Here is a 15286-nt window from a genome sequence, read left to right as displayed (position 1 = left end):
CACGCGCCGCCTCGCCCCGCCCCCCTCTCACACACCCCTCCCTTTGCCCCCCACCACAGCACAGAGCGGGGAACAGTCACAGGTTGCCAGTGGAAAGGGCCTCCCGCGGGTTCCCCTTCCGTTCTGCCTGGCGACTTCCGCTCCAGGCCGAGCAACATGGACGCTTCAGCCCACCGGCCGGGTGGCCGCTGAGCAGTCGCTGAAGCCAGCTCCCTTGAGCGGTGGCCGGCCGGTCTCTCCGCCCTCCCGTCCGGCGCTTGTGTCCCTGTGGCCGGCCGGCCCGGCCCTTCATGGGGGCGGGCCTCCGCAGCCCCGGCTTGGCTTCCTGTTCAGAGGCGGCCTGGCGCTAGGCGGCGGCCACTCAACCCGCACCCGCCTCGGTGCAGTCACCGAGCCCGGGAGGGGAGGCTCCAGGGCCGCATCTCGGGCGGTTGTGCCAAGCCGGGCTGTGAGTCGCCATGGCCCCAGTGCAGCTGGAGAACCACCAGCTGATCCCTCCGGGCGGCGGCAGCGGCTCCGCGTCTGCCCCGGCTCCCCGCCTCCGGCTGCCGCAGTAGCGGCAGCAGCTGCGGCCGCGGCTAGCCCTGGTTACCGGCTTAGCACGCTCATCGAATTTCTGCTGCACCGGGCCTACTCGGAGCTTCTGGTGTTGACGGACTTGTAAGTGTCGCGAACGCATACCTGCTTCCCGGCTCCCCACTTGCCCTTCCCGCCCTGTGAGCGGATAGAGGCTTGAGCCTGCCGTTTACTGAGCGCGGCTGTTTAGTGTAGGGTTTTGGTATTCATGGGGTTCAGGTTCTGGGGACATGGGGGAGGTTAGTAGTATTGGGGATCTGGTTGGCGATGAAAGCACTGAGGCTGGTTGGTTGCGCATGTTACTCTTGTGCTGATTGTCTTTAGGATTTTTGTCTTGAGTTCTCAGCAGAACTCTATTGATTTCTTGGTGGAATCTTTTTAAAACCCTAAGGCGGAGAGTTAAACATTCAGGACTACGTAAAATTCTCACTGAACGCGATTCTCAAAGAAGGGAAATGCTTTTACAGCCTTTTGACAGTATGTTTTAAATGTACATTGCAATTGTTTCTCTTTGGACTCAGGAGATAGATTTTGTTTAAAATCTTACATTCTGAGTCCTGAGACATTTGAAAGCGTTTGAAGTCTCTCTGAATGTAGTGAAAGTAAAATACTTTTAACTAACGAGCCTGCTGATTTCAGTCACCTAGTTACCTACGAAATGCCTTGAGGCGTGATTAGGGTGTTAATCCCTTCAGAATACAAGCAGAATACACTGATGGTTCAGGGTGCGAAGAGGCTCAGTGTGCAAAGAAAACGCATTGTGAAATTTTGGAACTCTGTTTTACATCTTCTAGCTGAGGTTGATAAAAGTTTTCATCTTTTACCTACCTATTGTGAGGCTCCATCAGGTTTCCACGAAAATACATGAGTATGCCGGCATTAGGAAGTATTTGTGATACTTTGTTACTGGAGAATTAAATACTTGGTTGTCCATGACTAAAAGACTTAGAGACAGCTTCATATACTCTTGTAAAACATTCCCTTTCATTTTTGATGTAATATTTATTGAATGAGACAAAGCTTAACCTTCGCAAAAGAGGTCTTTTTGAGACAGGGTCGTCTTCTAACCTTCAGTTCTGGTTCAGCCTCTTTCGTGCTGGTATTACTAGTGTGGATCAACACACTTGACTGAGATTTTTTTCTTTCAGCGCAAAATCCTCTATTTTCTAAGTGTTAGGATTAGAGGTGTGTGGCTCCTCCCCTCCCCACAGCTTCTGACAGGGAGAGAACTAGGTGTCACCTTTAGGAGGTTTTCTTTCTTTTTTTTTTTTGAGACAGGGTTTCTCTGGCTTTGGAGGCTGTCCTGGCACTAGCTCAGGGTGGTCTTGAACTCAACAGAGATCCGCCTGCCTCTGCCTCCTGAGTGCTGGGAAGTTCTTGTAGTAATACACTATTCTGGGCGGTGGTGGCTCACACCTTTGATCCCAGCACTCTGAAGACAGGTGGGCGGATCTCTTTGTGTTTCAGGCCTTGGTCTACAGAGTGCCAGGACAGCTAGGGTATATGGTGAAATCCTGTCTCGAAAAACCAGAAAAAAAAACTTACAAGAAGTTTCATATATGTCTTGTGCATAGCTGTGGAAAAAGACTATGATCATGGATCGAGTGATTTGGTTTTCTATAGAGGAGTTGTATAAATTTATTGAATTGTGTTCTATTTGTAAGTTTTTGGACCGGTTTATGGAGAGGCATCTGTTTTATTACTGTGGAATAATTTTGTGTGATGATTCCTACACGTATCTCAAGCATAGACCTCAGCTGAATTCCACATTCTGTGTCCAGATCCATGCATTTCGATATCTAACCCAGGAGCTGGGGTTGGTGGTAGATTTATGGCTAGGACCTTAGCATTTGGGAAGCTAAAATAAGCTTTAGTCAAGTCTCAAGCTACGTAGTGAGACCCTATTTCAAAAAATACCCCACAGACAGATGTAGTGGTACATGGCTTTAATTTCAGCATAGGCAGGTCAATCTACAGTCTAGGACAGTGAGTGTTACACAGTAAAACCCTGTCTCAAACCAACAAATCCCTTCCCACCTCCCAACACACACAAAGAAACCACACAGAGACACACACAAAAAAAAAACACATAGAAAAAAGTTTTTAGGATAACTTCATTAGACTAACATTTGTGGTCTAAACCAGAATACCTTTGAACAGGAAAAAAGATGCTATAATATAAATACAGTAGTGAACACTTGTAGCCCCAACACTATGGAGGTCAAGGCAGGAGGATCAGAAATTAAAGAACAGCCTGTAGGCAACTTAGGGAGTTTGCTGTCAGCTTGGACTGCTTGGTATTATGTATCAATAATAATGCCCAGTGGGCTGGAAATGTAGACTAAGGGGTAGAGCATTTGCCAGTTCCTGACTCTGGCTCACCAAGCACCAAAAAAAAAAAAAAAAAAGCAACAGCAAGCATACATGGGGACTGTGCTGTCCAAACCATGATGGTCATTTCACTTTTACTTTTATTTTTTTTTATTTTCGAGACAGGGTTTCTCTGTATTGCTTTGGAGCCTGTCCTGTAACTTGCTCTGTGGACCAGGCTGGCTTAGAACTCACGAAGATCTGCCTGCCTCTGCCTCCTGAGTGCTGGGATTAAAGGCGTGCTCCACCACCACCCAGGCTGTCACTTTTACTTTTAAGGCCCTGAGAGAACTGTCTTATGTACTCTACGTTTTTAATTTATATGCTCATAGTCTCCTTCTGTTCCATCTACCTGTCGTAACCTTGATGTTTCTTGGTAGTTCTTGGCACAATTTACAATTGGATGATGCCTCTGCTCTTTTTCTGGAAATACATGTGGTTTTCCTTCTCATTTCCTTTAGCTCTAATCTCACATATATTTTAGATCAAAGACTTTCTCCAAGAACTCTACACCTTCTGTCCTCCTCCTTTGGTGTTTTTTCCCTATAATGCTTACTTCTTGAGACATCATTAACATACTCTGCCTCCCCCATGGAATAGAAAATCCAGGAGAACAAGGGTTTTAATTTGTTTTGGTTTCCCAGTGACAAGAACAATGTCTGGCATGTATTTGGGGCTTAACCAAATTTAGTACATGAATGAATGCATTTTCAGAAATACTTCTTTAAACCATGGGTAGTTAAGGGAAAAGCAACTTTTTATTTGTTTATTTGGAGGCACAGTTTCTCTGTAATAGTTCTATCTGTCCTTGAACTCACAAAGATCTGCCTTCTCTGACCCCCATACTCTGGGATTAAAGGTGTGCACCACCTCCGCCCTGCTGAACTGTTGTTGTTATTATTAATTTTTTTCAGACAGGGTTTCTCTGTGTAACCCTGACTGCCCTGGAACTAACTGTGTAGACCAGGCTGGCTTTGAACTCACAGAGATTCCCCTGCTGGGAATTAAAACCACCCCTGGCACCATTGCTATTCTTGGTATTTAAATAAACAACCCCATGACAAAATACCAATGCACATAAAATAAAATTAAAATTAAAAAAAAAGAAGAGCAAGACTGTCTCAAAAACAAAACCAAGAAGTTTTATTTGTCACATAACAAATTGAAAAAGGGGTTGAAATTACAGCCAGTTGTTGCTAGGAATTAAACCCCGGTCCTCTGGAAGAAGTCAGTGCTCTTAACCACTGAGCCATCTCTCCAGCCCTACTCTTGCTCTTCTATAGTCAAGGTTGGCATGGAACTTTGAATCCTCCTGCCAGAATTAATGTGTTAATGTACTTTAATGTAAAAGTCTTGAGGAACATGGTACTTAGTTTTTCAACATCTGGTTCTGTTTGAAACATGTAAGATAAAAAAACAGCTTTGAATGCAATGGTGGCAAATACATTCAGGAGGCAGAGGTAGGCGGATCTCTGTGAGTTTGAGGCCAGCCTGGTCTCCAGAGCGAGTGCTCCAAAGGCTCCAAAGCTACACAGAGAAACCCTGTCTCGAAAAGCCAAAAAAAAAACCAAACAAACAAACAAAAAAACAAAACAAAAAAACAAAAAATAAGATAATAACCTGGAAAAAAGTGATTATTTCTTTGATGCTACCTATATTCCTTGGTTTAGTTGTTTGGTTTTTTTGTTGTTGTTGTTCGAGACAGGGTTTCTCTGTGGCTTTGGAGGCTGTCCTGGAACTAGCTCTTATAGACCAGACTGGCCTTGAATTTAGAGATCTGCCTGCCTTTGCCTTCCAAGGACTGGGATTAAAGGCGTGTGCCACCACCATCCTGCCTGGTTTTAGTTTTTTAGACCAAGTCACTAGGGAGGTTTAGAGTATTAGTGGCTACCTCTCCATTACCAATATCAAATGTCCTATTTGTAGACTTAGACACACACACACACACACACACACACACACACACACACACACACACACACACACACACACCAAAGCAAATAAAAAAACAAAAAAACCCCAAACCCCCCAAAACCAAACCAAACCAAAGCAAAAAAAAGCCAGCTTCAATAATTTAGATGATTTGTTTTGAGCCCCATTTTTCTAGATTGTTTTTCTTCTGCTTCTTCACCTCTAACACATGCTTATACTTTTTGCCTTTACTTCTTAGGGACATGCTCTTTGCTTTTTAACCTCTTTGCTAGGATTACAGCCAATAGACTTTTACTGAAGTATGGAATAAATATGTTCTGTGCCATCTTGCAAACATTTGCATCTTAGGGCTTTCCCCCATGTGGTAGATTTCCATAAAGGATTTTAATTTATTAATTTTTATTTTATATGCATTGGTGTTTTGCCATGGTGTCAGGTCCTCTGGAACTGGAATTACAGACAGTTGTGAGCTGCCATGTGGGTGCTGGGAATTGAACCCAGATTCTCTGAAAGAGCAGTCAGTGCTCTTAACCACTGAGCCATCTCTCCAGCCCCCCATAAAGGATTTTAAAATAGTAGTGTAAGCATTGGGATAAAAGGGAGGCAGGCAGCAAATCCTGTCCTTTGTTCTAGAAATGGTAGAATTTCTGGTGTTCTCTGGGGGCAGGTAGGAGCTGGAACAATGGTTCCTGTTTTCCTATTCTACCCCTAAGCTCTACTGTCTCCCCATCCCCCTAATCCTCAATTTTCTCTCTCTGGAGAAGGGTTCTCAGGGAGTACTCTGAGGAGCTTTTTTCATGTAGAGGAATTTACCAGGGGCTGCTTTTATTTGTAATCTTTGCGACAGGCTCTTACTCTGTTTCCCAGGCTGGTCTTGTGGCAGTCCTTCTTTCTGTCTCAGCCTCCCAAGTGCTTGTGAGTACAGTTTGTGCTGCCATACCTGGTTCTTATTTGCAGGCTTCTAATAGGCCTTCAGTTTCTATTTGACTTTCTGGTATACCGGCCTTTCCAGCCCATACTTAGTTTAAACTCCCACCTGCACCTTGACCTCTGTCTTGGTTTTCCTGAACCTTACCTCTCCCCTAGGGATTGAGCCCAGGCATGTGCTATGCAGGTGCTCTACCACTGAATTATATACCCCAGCTCTCTACCTAGTTCCTCTGTCACTCTGATCATATCTGTAGCTTCCAGCGATCCCAATGTCTTCCTTGAGAATAAGACAGAACTTACTTTAATGGTTTCCCTTCCTTGTACCTTTCTCTGTTTATGAAGCACATTGTGTGTGTGTGTGTGTGTGTGTGTGTGTGTGTGTGTGTGTGTGTGTGTGTGAGAGAGAGAGAGAGAGGAGAGAGAGAGAGAGAGAGAGAGAGAGAGAGAGAGAAAGAGAGAGAGACCATTAAGCAGCTGGGGTGCATTCTTCAGGATCTGATTATTGCTGGGCAGGCTTGAGGGTTCAGGACATCGAGTCTTACACCATGAGCTACAGGTTACTGGAATGTGGAGGTTCAGAAGGCTGATTAGGACCTTTCCAAGCTTTGGAAGTAGTATAATTTATTAAGGAGAAAGTTGACAGAGGTTGCTGGCAATCAGTACTGGAGAACTAGCAAAAAGAAATCAAGAACACTACTGGTTCTATTTATAAATAATATAAATCTTTCATTTAACCACTGTGCAATGTCATAATTGCCATAAAACATTGATTGCACCCTTAGCTTTCAGATTCACCTACTATAACATAACATAATGGGATTACTGCTAAGAATCAAAGTGTTCAGAGAGGTTTGGGTTCAGAGAGGCTGATAACTAAGCAATATTCCTACACCTGTAGCCATTTTGGTCTTAAAAGATACTTTTTCTGACTCTGATACTATGTGCTGATTTGAGACTTGGGATGCTCATTCATTTATTTTCTAGAGACAGGGTGTCTGTGTAGTCCTGGCTGTCCTGGAACTCACTATGTAGACCAGGCTGGCCTCAAACTGAAACAGATTCTCCTGCTTTTGCCTCCTGAGTGCTGGGATCAAAAGGTGTGGAACCACCCACATCCCAGGACTTGAGCTTTTTAAATGTTTGAAGTTTACACAGTATCTTCTGAATCATTTTGAGTGGAAAGAAATGTTGCTTTCTCAGTTTCTACTTTACAGCCATATTGTTGCTAATTTATCAGTGCAGGGAGTTAGCAGCCACTTGAGCCTATAGTTACTGTTTGCTCAGTTTTTCTGAAAGTGTGAAGATACAAAATAGAGTCAGAGTACAGGCAATTACCACATTTTGACCAAGGCATCCATATATTTAATCCATTTCTTTTTTTCTTCTTAGATTGCCAAGGAAATCCGATGTGGAAAGGTGAGTATGAAAAAAATCTTAAATCTTTCTCACTGATTTTTCCCCCTTCTAATCTGTTAGTATAGGTATGGATGAGTCTGTTGATGGTGTAGGGCTGTGGATTAGGAACCTAGACCCAAGGAAACCTAGAACTGTGTATTCAATCAGCATTCAGGAGCACCAGGGAATGCCTTCTTCTTCTTCCTCCTCCTCCTCCTCCTCCTCCTCTCCTCCTCCTCCTCCTCCTCCTTCTCCTTCTCCTCCTTCTCCTTCTCCTCCTTCTCTTTCTCCTCCTCCTCCTCCTTCTCCTCCTCCTCCTTCTCCTCCTCCTCCTCCTCTTCTCCTTCTTCTTCTTCCTTCTTCTGGTTTTTTGAGACAGGGTTTCCCTGTGGCTTTGGAGGCTGTCCTGGAACTAGCTCTTGTAGACCAGGCTGGTCTCAAACTCACAGAGATCCCCCTGTCTTTGCCTCCCGAGTGCTGGGATTAAAAGCCTGAGCTGCCACCGCCACCACCACCAGCAGCTGGTCAGTTTTAAGAGAAGGAAACAAGCTAGGTTTGTTCTGCCTATTGTGGGGTAGGGATAGGAAAGAACACTGGGCTTTTGGAGAATTAACTCATTCACCTTATCAGTTGAGACATTATGGTGTCAGAAAACCACATTACAGTAGTTTGCAGAGAAGGACATCTTTTTGATAGAGAAGCATATTAAGGGGAAAAAATGCTAGACAAACCTAGTTATTTGTTGGTAAGAGAGGGACAGCACCAATGTACTAAGTCCTAAGGTAGGTGGTGTTCAGGTGGTTGTGTGGTGCTGGGTGTTGAACCAGTTAGAGCCTTATGTTCTGAGCTACAATCCCCCCCATCAGGATCTTATTGTACTTTTAACACATGTGTTGTGTCTCAGTCTTGCTTGTTTTCTTTTATAATCCTTGACAGACACTGACAAAGAGCCATAAGTGCGCCCTTGGCTTTTCTTTTTGTGTTTCCGGTAATCATGGTGTTGACTGTTCTTAAGGAAGCCTTTCAGGTTGTGTGTGGTTTTCATGCACTCTCAATAGCACCTTGACTTTGACGTATTCAGTCAGCATTAGACTTCAGCAAAAACGTACATGGATGCATTGCATCATGGTGATGTTATTGGCAAGATGCAGAGACGTTGGTTGGATTTGTAGGTCATTGAAAAGTCACATTAAAATTAATAAATTTGACTGTGTTTGGAGGTAGGTTGGTATTCTGGGTCTTGCCGTTAGTACTGGCATGTTGATGCTTTCTTCTCTTCAGTGTCTTAAACAATGAAAGGTATGATTGTCAGTTGTGTAGTGGTTCTGAAGAGGTCTAGCTAACATATAGAAGGCAGAGAGTTTTTGATGAAGTTCTTAAAGCTTTATGAGATGATAAAAATATTGGTGATTGCTGAGTGAGAAAGCATAGAAGTGAGTACAGTATAAAAATAGATATGGACAGACCTACATATTGTGTTTAATTTGGCTAAGGTAATGAACTTTGCCATTGAAATTCATCCAAATAAAGAGCTTCATAGCAAAGTTCCTTGTTAAGGTTTTTTTTTTTCCAGTTATGCTGTTAAAAGTTGGGAAATAGCCCTTGATTTTGTAGGAAGCGCATAGTTCAAAGCTCTGGTAAAGAATATATTTCAACTCCTCTAACCAAAATGATAACTAGTTACCAGTATTTTCAGTTATGAAATTTATACTTCATAGCTCCTAAATTGGTCCCCTCTGTGACTCATTTCACTTCTTCTACCTCATATCCATGAAAATAGTATGTTATAGGAATAATTTATTATAATAAAAAATTAGTTTCAAAATGTAATCATTGTTGCCGGCCTTGGTGGCGCATGCCTTTAATCCCAGCACTCGGGAGGCAGAAGCAGGCGGATCTCTGTGAGTTTGAGACCAGTCTGGTCTACAGAGTGAGTTCCAGGACAGCCTCCAAAGCCACAGAGAAACCCTGTAAAAAAAAAATGTAATCATTGTGGAAAAACTCCTATTGGATTTATTGCTCTGTGGTAAAAGGTACAGACAGGCAGGATACAAAAATGAGATGAAATTAATATTTATATAAATACTTTAGGATAATTTAGTTGTTCTTAAACACACATGAAACAAATTGTGAAATATAATGTGCTGGTTCAGATGATGATTATTTTATTTTACAGGAAAATAGAAATTGTGCAGTTTGCTAGCCGGACACGGCAACTCTTCGTTCGATTATTAGCTTTAGTAAAATGGGCTAATGATGCTGGCAAAGTAGAAAAGTGTGCGGTGAGTTAACCTTTTGATTTTTACTTATAAAATAACTTGAATGCTGGACATGCCTGTGATCTTAGCACCTAGGAAGCTGTGTAAAAGGAGTCATGAGTTCTGGGTTAGTGAGAGTACATGGCAACATGCTATTTTGAAACAAACAAAATAACTTTAAATGTTTTGCATAAGTTAGAATTTTAGCTTTAACTCCTGTTGATTAAGTGTTATTACCATTGTCAATAATTCTTCCTTTATGAAGTTCCACAATGCATTTCTGCTCAAGCCTGGTATTTATTTTTGGACTTGACCAAAAGGAAGAGGAGATACCTGGAAGACCTTACATGAGGAGACTTTAATATATCTTTTTCATATCCATGTTATTGCTTTGAGTTTAGCAATCCTAGTCCATTCATCCTGTCCACCACCCTTCCTGACTGATTTCCCTGCCTCTTTATTTTGAGGCAGCATTTCACTGTGCAATCTAGGCTAGCCTTGTATTTGCTATGTTGCCTAAGCTGAAGTCAAACTTGTGATCTTTGTGCTTCAGTGTCTTGAGTGCTGGATTACAGGTATGCACCACCATGCCTGGCTTCCACTAGAGTTTCAACATCCATTTCCCTGTTCACTGGTGATGTTGAGTATGTGTTCATTGGACATTTGTATTTCTTCCTTAGAGAAATGTCCATTCGCTGCTCAAAGTCTTAACAATTATTAACCATATTGATAGTTGGTGTGTAAACATGTTTTTTCTTTTCTTTGAGACAGGGTTTCTCTGTGTAGCTTTGGAGTATAAATATGTTTTAAAAAGCATACTGATTACTTGGTATCTATGAGATTATTAATAAGTTGCTCAAAACTAAAGCATTAGTATTTGATTTTTAGTGTATCTTGACTTCTGCAACTGTTTCATTACACAGTACTGCAGACTAGATAAACTGATGTCTCAATTAATCTCCTATCTTCCCAGAGGGAAGGTCTCTGATTTTCCTTTTCTTTAACTTGGTCTTATGAACATTTTTACCTGTGAGGGATAAGATTTTTTTTTGAGACAGGGCTTCTCTGTACAGCCCTGGCTGTCCCAGAACTCTATCAATAGACTAGGCAGGCCTCAAACTTAACTGAGATCCGCCTGCTATTGTCTCCCAAGTGCTGGGATTAAAGGTGTACAACACCTCAACCTAGTTAAGTGACAAGATGTTTTCTGTGTTTGTTTTTTGGTTTTTCAAGACAGGGTTTGTCTTCCTAGTAGAGATCCACCTGCCTTTTCCTGAGTACTGGGATTAAAGGCAAGTGCCACCACCGCCTGGAGCAACAAGATTCTTCTGTCTTTTTTTTTTTTTTTAATGTGCATTGGTGTTTTGCCATGGTTGTCAGGTTCCCTGGAAGTGGAGTTACAGAGAGTTGTAAGCTGCCATTTGGGTGCTGGGAGTTGAACCTGGGTCCTCTGGAACAGCAGCCAGTGCTCTTCACTGCTGAGCCATCTCTCCAGCCCCAATAAGATTTTTAAAATGTCCTAAATCTGAGTTAAACCAGTTTAGCAGTTGAGACTGTGTTTTAGTACTATCATGGCTATGAATAAGAAGTTAGTGTTGGTGGCATTGATAGAACATGGCACTAGTTATAAAAGGTAGCATTTCTTTTGTGTTAAGCTGTATAGTGGGAACAAATAAAAAGCCTGGACAGCAGTGGTGGCACACACCTTTAATCTTAGCCCTTGGGAGGCAGAGGCAGGCAGATCTCCATTTTCTGGTTTTAGCTTTTCTAATATTAAGCTCTGTTTCTTTGAAACAAGGTCTTCACTTGTGAATCAACTTTTCTCACCTCTAAGGTGATAGTAATTTTAGAGTTGTAGAAATTAGATAATAAAATAGCTAGAAGAGGAAAAAGATACAGATCACTGTCTTTGTATGATGCTCTATTACATTAATTCTGGGTGACAGGGTTTAAGTTGTCCATCAGAAGCTTGTTTGAAGGACATGAGAGAAAGGAATACTAGGTATTGATGTAAAACAGAATTAAAGGTTTAAAGGAGATAGTTTTTTAGCCTACTCTCTCTACTCTACTCACTACTGCACTGCATAGAGAACTGGTAGAAAGAATTTCTGTATTGTGCAGAAAGTACTGCCAGTATGTACTGAGTGTTTACTATGTTCTGAAGGCTAGAAATGTATTTAATTCTCAGAACAACTTCATGAGGTTGGGAATCATTACCTCCATTTTACTGTTGAAAACCTTAGGTTTAGAAAGGTTAACATTTTTGCCCAAGCAGACAGGGCTAGTAAATTACAGATTTAAAATTTAGATCAAGGCAGTCAAGGAGTCCATGATTTTTTTTGTTTTTTTTGTTTTTTTTTGTTTTTGTTTTTGTTTTGTTTCATTGTTTTTTTTTTTTTTTGAGTCCATGATTTTAACTACTTCATTGACACCTAGTACTAGAAGTCTGTCAGAGTAAAAACATTTTACTTTATTCTCTTCCTAAAATTTGATATTATGTATGAGTGATGTCAAAAGTGGAGAAATGAAAAAATACTATTTTAATGTCATAGAGATAGATACTTCTTCAAATAAATATGAAACTACCTATTTTGATATCTTTTGAAACTTGCTTTGGAGTATATAAATGATATTTAAGAAAACAATTTTTAAGGCAGCTTATTTACTCTTTGCTTTAAAGATGATCTCAAGCTTTTTAGATCAGCAAGCTATCTTGTTTGTGGACACTGCTGATCGCTTGGCCTCATTAGCTAGAGATGCACTGGTCCACGCACGCCTGCCTAGTTTTGCTATCCCATATGCCATTGATGTGCTGACTACTGGCTCTTATCCACGGCTTCCAACCTGTATCAGGGTAAGTGGTTTGCTCCTCTCTGTACTCATAAAAGCTGAAGGCTTTGGGTTTGGATTATGTAGCATAGGAAAAATCCATATTTTAAAAGCTAGTTTATGTAGTTTTTTTTTTTTTTTAATCTAGAAGTAAAAGTGTGGTAGCTTGAAATAAATTGGGGTCATGATATGAGTAGATATCGATCTGGGGAATCTGTTCTTTCCTCTTTTTTCTCCTTCATTTTCTCCCCCTTTCCTGTCCTTGTTGGGAGTAAGCAGATGTACAAATATCATTTAGCTTCTATTTGAAGTATGAAAATAATTGCGTAGTGGTAGCATTTTGGAAGTGCATTCAAAATGTATTATGGTAGATTGAATGATTTTGTGCTATTGTATTCTGTACATTTAGGAAATGGAGGAACTCATTAGTAATATTAACTTGTTATAAAGAACATGGTTTTACCAAGGTTACAGAATTATACTCAAATGCAGAGTCTCTATTATTGGATGTAGACAACAGAAATAGGTATTGTCCTCTTGAGTAAAGTAAGAACATGTATAAAGACAAGTGCAAGTAAACAATTTCATCTTTTGCATATTATTTTAAAGATTCTTTTTTTTTGTAGGATAAAATTATTCCTCCAGACCCAATTACCAAAATTGAGAAACAAGCCACACTTCATCAGCTTAATCAGATTCTTAGACATAGGCTTGTAACAACAGATCTTCCTCCACAGCTAGCAAATCTTACAGTGGGTATGTACCTAAAATTTTTTTTTGTAAGAATATTTTCTTGTGCTGATCAGTGGTGGCGCATGCCTTTAATCCCAGCACTTGAGAGGCAGAGGAAGGTGGATCTCTGTGAGTTTGAGACCAGCCTGGTCTACAGAACTAGTTCCAGGACACCTAGGGCTGCTACACAGAGAAACCCTGTCTCAAACAAACAAACAAAATAAAAGAGAGAGAGAGAATATTTTCTTGGCCTGGCTGGGCAGTGGTGGTGCATGTCTTTAATCCCAGCACTCAGGAGGCAGAGGCAGGCTGGTCTTTGTGAGTTGGAGGCCAGCCTGGTCCACAGAGCTAGTTCCAGAACAGCCAAGGCTACATAAAGATACCCTGTCTTGAAAAAAGAATATTCTTGGCCTTTAGAGATGGCTCAGAGGTTAATAACACTGGCTGCCCTTCCAGAGGTCTTGAGTTCAATTCCTGCCAACCTCATGGTGGCTCACAACCATCTGTAATGAGATCTGGTGCCCTCTTCTGTCATGTAGGCGAACATGCAGGCAGAACACTGCATACATAATAAATCTTAAAAAAAAAATATTTTCTTAAATGTCCTTTTCTTGAAAGAACAGGTAAATAAAGTTTTAAGTTTTATGGTATTTGAATCTATGATTTGCTATCCATAATTGTTCTGTTTTTAGTACCTAAAAATAATGTGCTGATAATTGCAGTGGGGGTGGGGAGTGAGTGTGATTACCTGAGGTTGGAAGAGAAAAGAGGCCCCAAAGTTAAGCCTGGAAAACATGCTGTGCTGTTGATTTGTATGTAGGAAGAGTTGCCTTTGGTTTCTTCCTTTCTTTCTTTCCTTTTTAAAGATTTTATTTATTTATTATGTATATAATATTCTGCTTCCATGTACATCTACACACCAGAAGAGGGTACCAGGTCTCATAACGGATGGTTATGAGCTACCATGTGGTTGCTGGGAATTGAACTTAGGACCTCTGGAAGAGCAGCAGTTGGTGCTCTTAAACTCTGAGCCATCTCTCCAGCCTGCCTTTGGTTTCTTAATGACCTAGACATTGGCTACTGTCTGTGTCTGAACTATTGACTTGGTTCAACACTTAGGACAAAACTTATAGTCCATGTAAAATGTCTTATAAATGAAACTGAAACTTGGAGATTATCCAGAAGCTTATTGTTTTAAAGCAGTGTCCTCTTCTTCCTCTTCTAAAAGCAAATGGCCGTGTGAAGTTCCGAGTTGAAGGAGAATTTGAAGCAACTTTGACAGTAATGGGTGATGATCCAGAAGTTCCATGGCGCCTTCTCAAACTTGAAATTCTAGTTGAAGATAAGGAAACAGGAGGTAAATCATCATAGTACTGGTTTTGGTATTCTTTTTTCCCCCTTAAACATCCATCCATCCATCCATCCATCCATCCATCCATCCATCCATCATTTATGGTCTTGGCATTCTTATTGAAGTATTCCTGCAGAAAACTGTGTAGCAAATTATTCTGTAATTTGAAGCAAACTTTTGATAAGCATAATTACCTACTGATTGGGGAAATTTCAGTGTTTCTTAATGTATAATATTCTATAGTTTTCTCAGGATAATCCCAGGTCCCCTTTTTTAAATTTTACATTCATTTTTAGTATATACTTCCTTGGTTAATGCTATAACAGTGACTTCTCTTTTTTAATTAACTGCCTTCTTTTCTTCTGCCGATGGTAGATGGCCGAGCTTTGGTTCATAGCATGCAAATCGACTTTATCCATCAATTGGTGCAGTCTAGGCTTTTTGCTGATGAGAAACCTCTCCAGGACATGTACAACTGTTTACGTATCCTTCTGAAATTTGAGACATGTACTGTAAGGATTTTGTTTCCCTCTTTCCATTATATTTTCTGTTTACCCTTTGTCCTGAAATGTTGTAGTCTGGCCTCTCCTTCCCATCCCTCACTTTTTTTGGGTAGAAATAGACATGTAGAGCCAGTCAGTGTGAACATTAATGATACATGTATAATAAGACAGGTTTTAAATTTTATCCCTGACTTTGCAGGCAACTCCTAAAATTGATTACTTTGAAATAGTATTGTTTGCTGGCCAAGTTTGTACATGCCTATAATCCCAGCATCTGAGAGGCAAGGCTGTGTAGTTAGTAACAAAGCCAGCTTGCATTACATAATGAGAACATGTTCCAAAAAGGTACCATTTTGGTCTGAAAATGTATTGATCAATTTGTATTTTCTAAACAGTGATGAATAAAGGGA

At 41.0% G+C, this 15286-nt stretch overlaps 1 protein-coding gene across 1 annotated transcript in view; it reads left to right on the top strand.

Moving 5' to 3' along the window:
* Positions 1 to 337: 337 nt before the first annotated feature.
* Positions 338 to 15286, top strand: part of Med14 (mediator complex subunit 14) — an 84734-nt gene continuing 69785 nt past the window's right edge. The window contains 8 exon segments of the mRNA XM_027433168.2: positions 338 to 531; positions 534 to 660; positions 7198 to 7224; positions 9380 to 9485; positions 12142 to 12315; positions 12917 to 13046; positions 14251 to 14379; positions 14749 to 14856. Of these exon segments, the coding sequence (XP_027288969.1) occupies positions 459 to 531; positions 534 to 660; positions 7198 to 7224; positions 9380 to 9485; positions 12142 to 12315; positions 12917 to 13046; positions 14251 to 14379; positions 14749 to 14856 (874 nt within the window). The 5' untranslated portion in view covers positions 338 to 458.

Source organism: Cricetulus griseus, chromosome X, assembly GCF_003668045.3.
Source record: "Cricetulus griseus strain 17A/GY chromosome X, alternate assembly CriGri-PICRH-1.0, whole genome shotgun sequence".
NCBI lineage: Eukaryota > Metazoa > Chordata > Mammalia > Rodentia > Cricetidae > Cricetulus > Cricetulus griseus.
The sequence above is the reverse complement of the archived record's forward strand: the minus strand, read 5'-3'. Positions and strand labels throughout refer to the sequence as shown.